The sequence below is a fragment of the Spea bombifrons genome, chromosome 2 (genome assembly GCF_027358695.1).
Source record: "Spea bombifrons isolate aSpeBom1 chromosome 2, aSpeBom1.2.pri, whole genome shotgun sequence".
NCBI lineage: Eukaryota > Metazoa > Chordata > Amphibia > Anura > Pelobatidae > Spea > Spea bombifrons.
In genome coordinates, this window is record NC_071088.1 from 110,857,971 (window position 1) to 110,867,753 (window position 9,783).

At 39.1% G+C, this 9,783-nt stretch overlaps 1 protein-coding gene across 2 annotated transcripts; it reads left to right on the forward strand.

The window, feature by feature from the left end:
- The first annotated feature begins 214 nt into the window (after positions 1-214).
- On the forward strand, positions 215-9,244 carry PRPH (peripherin). 2 transcript variants are annotated; one of them, XM_053455590.1, is made up of 9 exons: positions 215-818; positions 3,284-3,344; positions 4,231-4,326; positions 4,648-4,812; positions 5,146-5,271; positions 5,643-5,863; positions 6,429-6,478; positions 6,972-7,063; positions 8,167-9,244. In XM_053455590.1, exons 1-9 carry the CDS (start codon positions 298-300, stop codon positions 8,215-8,217), a joined length of 1,383 nt encoding a protein of 460 aa, XP_053311565.1. In that variant the 5' UTR covers positions 215-297; the 3' UTR covers positions 8,218-9,244. The 2 variants fall into 2 exon arrangements, with proteins under 2 accessions (XP_053311565.1, XP_053311566.1); XM_053455591.1 differs by having other exon boundaries at positions 8,170-9,244.
- Positions 9,245-9,783: the final 539 nt, after the last annotated feature.

A 9,783-nucleotide genomic window follows, 5' to 3' on the forward strand; every position in this document is an offset into this window, starting at 1 on the left:
CCCTGTGTCTGGGAGAATTTGCTGTCTCATTCACTGTTGGAATAAAGAAAGTAATTAAAAGCACTTTCTTCTGGAACAGGGGGGGGCAGCAGCTCAGTGAGGGGGCGTGGTATGTGCAGCCCCCTCCTCCCTGTGCTCGGGATAATAGGTGTTTGTGCTCCCAGAGGGCGGGGTTGTGCCTGAGCTGCGATGCTCCACGCTGGCTTATAAAGCAGCCACCAGACGAACAGACTCTCTTCTCGGTATCTCTTAGCATTTGGTACCCAGGAACTCATCCCCGGTAGACAGTATCTCACCATGAGTCACTCAGGCATGAGGAGCGCATCTACCTCTTACCGTCGTACTTTTGGGGCTCCACTCATGTCCCCGGTATCTTATTCCTCCTCTTCAAGGCTCTCAACTTCCAGGCACCTGGGGAGCCCATCCCCGGGCCCCAGCAGCCGGACCTCATCATCAGCTTACAGGATGAGGTCCAGCACCCCGGTGCGTGTGACCTTGGACAGAGTGGACTTCTCCGTGGCTGAGGCTCTGAACCAGGAGTTCCTGACCACTCGCAGCAACGAGAAAGCGGAGATGCAAGAACTGAACGACCGCTTCGCCAGCTTCATAGAGAAGGTGCGCTACCTGGAGCAGCAGAATGCGGTGCTGGTGACCGAAATCAACCAAGCAAGATCCAAGGAGCCCACCCGGGCAGCAGATCTGTGCCAACACGAGCTGAGGGAGCTTCGCAGGCAATTGGAACTTCTGGGCAAGGAGAAGGACAACATCCAAGTGGAGAGAGATAACTTAGCCGAGGACCTCTCATTTCTGAAGCAGAGGTGAGGGTTCGGGGTGGTCTGGAAGGGTTAGAGGGGGCATTGAAGATCTCAGAGGGTAGAATAAAGAAGCGCACAAACACGTGTTACTACACTATGTGAGGAGGGTATGGAAAAGAAGTGCGGAGAGCATCTCTCTGGTGCCCCCTGCAATTCTGGAGCCAGGATCCCTCAGAACGCTCCATCATCACAATTAAGATTACGTTAAAACTTCTAAACCATGCAAGTATAAAGCCCCCCTAACCCCACAATGTGACAATAAAAGATGTTTCTTGGTAGTTCTGTTAAATGAAGATGAGGGTGCACTTGTTAAGGGCGTGGTCAGTCTGTTGTTTCTCTAGACACCCCCCAAATAGATAATAATCTTAATAATTAATATCCAATAACAGTGACACAGGTGTGTTTTCAGTTCAGAAAGTACAGATATTCACTCAATGAGGCAAAATGTCCAAGCACCAGGGTGAACTCTATCTGTTCCTGAGGTGATGAGTGATCGTGATCAGTACAGGACCTCAGCTTCTCCTAGTTTACAATACTTACTGATTTCACAATATAAATAAAAGGTCAAATTGGATTTAGGGAGGATGACAGCAGGGTACCACTGCAGTTACACCACTGTAACCACAGCTATCAGGTTGCCAGAAAGACACATAGTCACACATAGTCTCATTATACTGATGATTGTTAGCTCCTAGGACTTGCTCCAGCAGAATGTAAGTCTATTCAGCCTATTGTCTGTGAACCAAGTGTTACACATTTCGATTTACCCCTGCAGAGAATTGTATTAGAATACGGGTGTAGGAAGCATATACAGCCAACAAACAGGGGTGATTGTATTAAAACATATAGAGATATAAATAAAATTGTAAAACAACTACCTGCGCGCTTCAATCCAAAAAATGTGACCCACAACCATGGTAAGTAGGAGAAACAAGAATAAGATTTAACATATTCATGGACATTTCACTTAATTGTTGCTAGTTAGAACAGTGTAAGTACTCTTGATTTTCAGTTACTGTAACACTGTGGCTTTGTACCACTTTTCTTGCTAATATTTTAAGCCTGGATCATCTTAGCTCAAGCGTAGGTTTGGTGGCAAAGTAAAGGACGTTGTTGACCTGATCAAAATGTTATTTGCTGCAAATATAAATGAAGGGGCAGAGTGATGGGTGTAGTTTTCCGCACCCTTGCGTCTTTGTGGGTTCATAAAATCTGGGCACTTGGGTATTTGGAAGAACTGGGTGTGGCAGAACCGCCTTAAGACCGCTTGTAATATGTGAGGAATACAAAATATAGATATACACAACACACATTGTATATTAATGCCCAAATTATACTCAGTGTTAAGTTATTTACTCATGGAACAAACGCCACATGGTATTTGAAAGAAATGTTTCTGTCTTATGACACAAAGGAGGTATGGATAAAGAATAAGTCTGGTGGAGCCTACTACAACCAATGGCATATCATACTGATATATATATATATATATCTTATCTGTCTTCGCTCTCTCTCTCTCTCTATATATATATATATATAATGAGATGCATTTAAATGGGGGGTATAAATTTGCTAAAAATAACAGGAGATTGTTCTACTTTGTCAGAGTTACAAGGTGTGTCAGGTACATTATTTTTGCCGAGTTGGTTCTTTATTAACTTAATATTTAAAGTCAAATTTCTGGAAATGAAACAATTTACCCCTAGACGAAGGTGTGTCGGCAACCGGAAACCTCTTATTCCCCCAAAATATATCCCGTTTCCGACAGACGTTATTCCAGAAGTGTTTTTTTAATTTCTTACTAGTTTAGAAACTCACTTTGTTCTGAAAAGCCACACCTTTCAGGAGTAATTCCTAAAAATGTTTATATGAGAAATGTTTGTTTATAACGTTAAGTTATTGCTACAGTATTTTAATGGCAGCATGGCAACAGCACAAGGTTTCTGATTGTTTTGTGACGTGCAGTCAGGCGTACCACACCCTTTTATATGATGGCTGATGATATAGAAAAGCCCTCTTTGTATAGTGTATGTATCTTATACTTTGTTATATTTTAATAGTTCTGTGTTTTTACCTCGATCTAGATTTTGCAGGATAGGTGAAGAGCAGCCCGACAATATGTATAATACATACACTGGCATAAATAATGTATTCTAGTGTGAATTTTGCATAAATCCCCATCTGTGTCACAGATTTTTCTGCAGCGGGTGAAAATCCTAAAAATCCCATTTTAACATATGCCATCAAGCAACTTTTGTAAATGCATCTTATTTTTTCTGAAACCCCCCCACATACAAAACAAGAAGAAACCAAAAATATATATATTTTTATGAATTTTTGAAGTTAATGGGTGTGGTATTGTAAGGTGTGCATTAGCTCAAATGCATATTTCCTGAAGATAATAGCCTAGGTTTAAGACAACTTCTATAATCCTATTATTTTCATTGAAATGTGTTTTTCATTTATAGGCTAGATGAAGAAACTCACAAGAGGGAAGATGCAGAGAATAATCTTGTTTTGTTCCGAAAAGTGAGTGATGATTTCTATCATTTTTTTTTTGCGTTATTCAGTTTAAGTGCATAGAAAAGAGCCATAGCTAATTTATTGTCTAAATATAGGTAACGATAATAACGCTGGTAACTGCTGATAGACGCTGTGTTTGATTTATCTGTTGACATTAGAGAAGACATGCTGTTTGAAGGATAATATATTAGAATGTAAGCCCATGAGCTGGACCCTCATAAACCAACCATTTTCGTTATGAATATTGTATGAAAGTGCCATGAGGCTTGATTGTATGCAGGTATAGGCAAAGTTTCTATAGGAGGACACCATTGTCCATGGCAGGGATTGTGAAGGTCCATAGATCATTAAATTGTCCACCACAGACCAGAGTAAATGTCCACCATGAGCAATGTTGATGCCTACCCCCGAACACTCACAAGCATGGTCCTCATCTCCTGTTGTATCTGTATGCTTAATATATATAAGCAAATATATATTTGTATTCTATATATGTATTAAATAGGAAAATGGTTGTCTCATCATACCTAGTATAGATCAAAACAATACATTGTTATAGCTTTGTCTTTTCTTTCATATATTCAAATTATTCAATATAAGTCTCAGAAGACTGAAGAAGGGCAGATATTTTTTTAAGGAGGAGAGCAATAGACATCTTGGAGATATTGAGCTGAGCTTTGTTTAAATCTTCTGCTATGTTATTCCAGTTCTTGGCTCTATTTCAGTAGATCTGCCATACTCTGCTGTCCTTTGTTAGACTGAATTTTGTACTTCAATGGAGATCACCGTAAATCATATATCCCTTCTTAATTGGTGTTAGCCTTGTCTGACTGCGTAGAAAAATGCATGCATTTTTTTTACCTTGCAAAATCTCTCTTTGGTGGTTTTACAGGATGTGGATGATGCCACATTGCACCGTCTGGAATTAGAGAGAAAGATAGAGTCCCTGATGGACGAGATAGAATTTCTAAAGAAACTTCATGACGAGGTAATTATGATCAAACTAAATTTTAAGTCTATGAAGAAGTGAATGAATGTCTTAAAAGGTTTCATTCTTTGACAGTTCTTAGTGTATCAGAAATGTTCCGTTTTTAAGTAAGGAAGTTTTCTTTTTTTCTTTTCTTTTATTTAAGCACATTTTCTCTTTCATCGACACTTTAACCGTGCATAAACAAGGTGAAGGTATAGCAGCAAGTCATTTAAATGTGAACAACATGATACACCTTCTTCTATAGAGTAACGGTGTTATCACAAAGCTGTGAGGAGTTTGATGCGTATTCTTAACATTTTGTGCACATTATTGATGCAGGAGCTCCAGGATGTACAAGTGACCGTGCAGTCTCAGCCACTACACATGGAGATTGAAGCAACAAAGCAGCCCGACCTGACATCCGCGCTGAGAGAAATTCGCGTCCAGTATGAGAACATCGCATCGAAGAACCTGCAAGAGTCTGAGGATTGGTACAAGTCCAAGGTATGCATCAATAATTAAGACATGCAAAGGACATCCAGAATGTAGATTATTCTTTATACATCTTTTTCTGTGTTGGCCCAATAAAAAGTATCATCTTTAACAACAAAACAAAAAATGCATGCGTCATTCAGCAAAGTGCTGTAGAGCATCATTTGTGTTACTGGCTGCTACAATACATTATTGGATGCTGCAAAAAGGAAAAAGAAGAATGAAATTAATGAACAGTGGCATTACATAAACTACATTTATGGAATAATAACGATGGCAGTAAATGGTTATCTGGCAAAAATATGTTTAATACATTATTGGATTTTCTGTTGTTTCCTTGAGCAGTTTGCTGACCTATCAGATGCTGCTAGTCGAAATAATGAGGCTTTGCGCCAAGCCAAACAGGAGATGAATGAATCACGTCGTCAGATCCAGAGCCTGAAGTGTGAGCTTGACGGACTGACAGGAACAGTAAGTAATTATTTTCGGACAACACATATATTTACTGTTTAACTGAAATGGTGGGATTTACAGTGACGTATTCTGGTCTATGCCAGAATACAAGGGAGATCTCTAATCTTCCCAACTGGCCTAGTTACACTATGGAAACCTGTGCTGGAACAGCATACCTAAGGATGTATTAGAAGGCACTGCACACCAAACACAGAGCGCCAGGCTATGGTCATGGCTAAACATTATCTCATTCAATGGCTACTGGTAAAATGTTAAGGATTTTTCCTAGCTCTAGTTATATCTTGTGTAAAGTGTTCCAGATCTTCTGGCTGACTACTGCTGCAGGGTATATGGAAAATTTTGTAGTAATGCTGTTTTGTGGTTCTCAGAATGAAGGTCTGATCCGCCAAATAAAGAATATGGAAGAACAATTTGGGGTGGAAGCATCTAATTACCAAGATACAATTGCGCGTCTTGAGCAGGACGTACAGCATATGAAGGAAGAAATGGCTCGTCATCTAAGGGAATACCAAGACCTACTTAATGTAAAGATGGCTTTGGATATTGAGATTGCAACATATAGGAAACTGCTGGAGGGAGAGGAAAGCAGGTAAAAAAAACCTCAGTGACATTTAGATTAAAATGATGTTGGTAATGTAATCTGATGACCATACAGGGTGGCGACTCCAGGGCACAGACTCAGGTGGTCTAGTGTAAGGGATGTATGGATACATCATGTCTCTCTTACTTCCACACTTACTCTAAAACTGTAATGCCTACTGGAGCCACATTATGGCATGCTATATCATAGTGAAAATGTCAGCAGGCTCCTTTAAGCTTTGTTAAAGCTGTTTTATATCCATTCTAAAAACCATGGAAAGGCTAGAAGTGTGTCTTATCTGCCCCTGTGGGAGAAGGTTTCCCTATTAAAACATGAAATCATGAAAAATGTGATTACTTTGGAAAATGATCATGCAGCTTTCAAACCTTATAGATTAGTGACGGGAAAAACTTAATTATTAATTAGATCTAAAACATGCTTCGCAGAATGTTCATAATACAATTGCTATGTTAGGAGGACATCTTGAAAACATAAGAGGCTGTGGAGAATAAGCAGCTGTTTCCAGTCATTGGTTGGTGCTGGTCTCATATCTATGTATATTTGCTTATTTCAGGATTTCGGTTCCTATTCACTCACTGACATCTCTCAGTATGAAGAACCCAGGTAAGTGTGTAAGCCTTTTGATGTGTATTGTTTATTTATAGGATGTAGTCCCTTGGGGATGTAAAATGACTCCAGCCTGTAGGATATAATGTAAGACTGGAAATGATCTGAAGCTAGTCCTTTCTTGCCAGTTGTAAGGACCGGCACAGATCTCTTTCTATAGCTTTGATGAGTGCTGGGATTTGAATTCCTGTTAAGAGTGCAGCTGGTATAGGATAAACACCACAGCAATCTTCCACACAGGTATCCGCAAAGCACTACTGGTCCACCAAGATGGTCCCCCCTCATGAGATGGTACCATGCAGGGTTTTCTTTTATGGGAGCACCTGCCTTACACACACCACTGTCTAGTGTATTCCTTCCCAATAGCTCCTGCTTAACTACACTTTCCATTTTTCGTTAACTCTTCTGCTCCTGTCGGATTCGTTTCTTTATTACCAAGGTCTTCATTATGGTTTTCATATTTTCACACTTTCAACTTATATTCTTGTAGTGTACCAAGCAGCTCCTGAGCCTGAGCATAGCTCTGAGGTTCACACCAGGAAAACAGTCGTGATTAAAACTATTGAGACTCGTGATGGAGAGGTGAGTGTGAATGTAAATAAACGCTATATGGATGATTATATTTGTACTTGTATAGTTAATTATGGGCAAGCATGTGACATATCAGATCCATCGTTGTTGTTATTATTATTATTAATAATAAAAATTAGAGGTGTTGGTTTATTGGGAGATAACTTCATTTCATGATGGTGTATTTATACATTCAAGTTCTAGATCAGTAAATAATGCAATACATCACAAAGCCCTCTGAATCAGAAAATGTAAGGAAGAGCATTGTTGTGTCATATAAATCAATAAGTCTTAAAACTGACCCTCCTGGTTAATCTAAAACCTTTATAGACCTGCTTTAAAAATTTTGGTAACAATGTGCTTTTCAAATGCATACATGTGATAGTTGTGTGGTTCCTTTACATTCTTACATTGCGCTTTTGGCAAATGAATGGCAGGAAAAGTGCAAAATCCCCCCATATACACTTGTCCCCACCCCCTATACAGCTAAATGCAGTGAAGGAGATATGTTTGGCTGAACATATCTCTGCATCTAATATACTCACCTCCAACACTGGTTCGGGGAATGCTGTGGGTTGCGTGCATGTGTGGAATGTGCTTCCATTCATTTCAATGGAAGCATGTTACTGCTACTGAATGGCTGCTTCTACCAGCCAATCAGTTGCAAGAATAGTAAGGCCATGGAGAAGGAGGGTAGTTGCAGCAGTAGGGCTATGTAAGTGCTTTCATATATTTTTCTGTTTTGAAAGAACTCAATTTAACATACTCACAATGGTAATGTGGGGGGTGGTCTCATCCTGACCCTACATCTAACCATGCAGCACCCCAGCTCAATACAGGTGCCCCTAACAGGTGTCTTCTGCTTTAGACACTTAAAATGTTGCTGGGAGGTATACTGCATGTGATAATGTTTACTGCAGCCTCTCTAATATTCATTTCACTTTAGTTGGAGGTTAGAGTGCTTCACTAATTAGACATTGTGGTTTATATATTTGTTTGATTGGCTTCCACCCAAAAACATGTGCTCCTGTCACCCACGTGTTTAAGAAATATCCCTTCATTAAATTACGCATGAGTATGTTATATATGATTATTAATTAATTATTTGTACACAGCAGGTTGTCACCGAGTCCAGGAAGGAGCAGTCAGCGGAAGGGGAGAAATGATGTTCCACTAAGGATTTGGAAAGACCTGGTGCCCTTATCAAACTTCTAATAACCAAACCCTAGAGAAAGTGGAGCAGCATCTCTTATGAAATTCATCCACAGTGCCTCTTCGAGTGGGTCCCCTTACTGTAACCCAACTGTTAGGTGATATATCTCAGATAGTGATTATTATTGACGTTATCCATAAGGGCCAATTCTTATTTTAATGGTGAATGTGCCACATTTTCATGAATATAGCTATTTAAGCATAAACCATTATTTTATGTTATTCTAATGCTTAATTGCATTAGAACTTTTAAAAAGGTTTGTTCTTCTATTTCCATACTCCACACAACAATCAACTTGTGACAAATGAGAATACTCTATGCCTTAACAAATATACAAAAATCCTTTGTGATTAAAGAATTTATAAGTGAAAACACACAACACGTATGAAAACACCTGAAACCTGAATGTGAGCATTTGCTTACTTTTGTCATTTGTTAACAAGTATCAGATAAATTTGCTGTTAAATAGAGCACCTTAATTTTTTTTTTTTTTTTTTTACATATATTAGCGTATAATTACTTCTTCGTATAACAAGTTGGGTCATTTCCTCTAACAACATTTAACGGAATAAAATTGTTAGCAGTGACCTATCTGAAAAGCTTTGTTAAGGAGGACACCCCATATATGTATCCGGCTTTTGATCAAAAAGCCTGTGTCTTGAATAATGTTATTGAATATGTGAAATTAGTGTTCCTATAATAGGGAGAAGATAAACATGATTTTGCTCAATATATTAGCAAGAGACATGTTAACAAACTCTTTGTATATGCTTGGTAATAGAATATTACGTAGGTCATGAACAGCTAACTATGGTCCACTTGTGCACCAGAAAAGATCTGCCCCTCTTAAGGGTCTCAAGCCTCTATATTAGATTTGCCAGACACACAAGCTGGAATTAGAGGACCAAGAAGAGTCCATATGTCACACAGTAGCAGTAGTACCTTCCTGCATTCCTTCTCCCTTGACAAACTAACACTAATCTTAAAAAAAAAAAACCTAAAACTAATCCAAGCTTTCTGGATGATGTTGGGCTTCAGCTGCTATCCAAGGCAGGAACTGCTAAAGAGATAAGACGGCTGTGAAAAAAACTGGTGCTATCTTCCCTTCTCTATATGTGCTGGAACTATGTTAAGTGTTGTAGCAATGTATGCGTGCCATGTCTGTCTAACCAATAAAATAAACTGCAGCAATTCAATAAGTGACTTCATATTCTTCATTGTGTGGAACTAGAACTGCCTCCTAAGAAGTGGACACTTGCTGAGGATAAACAAGCTCAGTTTTTTACTGCTCTGCTTACCGTTAATATTATTTAAACTAAAAGCTAGAGCGGTGACAGCTCTCAGTTCCTGCTGTATGTAGGCACTACCATCTTGCTGCATGATGAACTGGTGCCAATTCCTAAGATATATTTACAAGTGTTGTATGTTTATTCAAAGTCTACTGAAGCAACGCAGTTAGCATTAAGGAAACGCAATCCACTTTTCTACATATGCAGTCTAATGAGAAATCTGAATGATT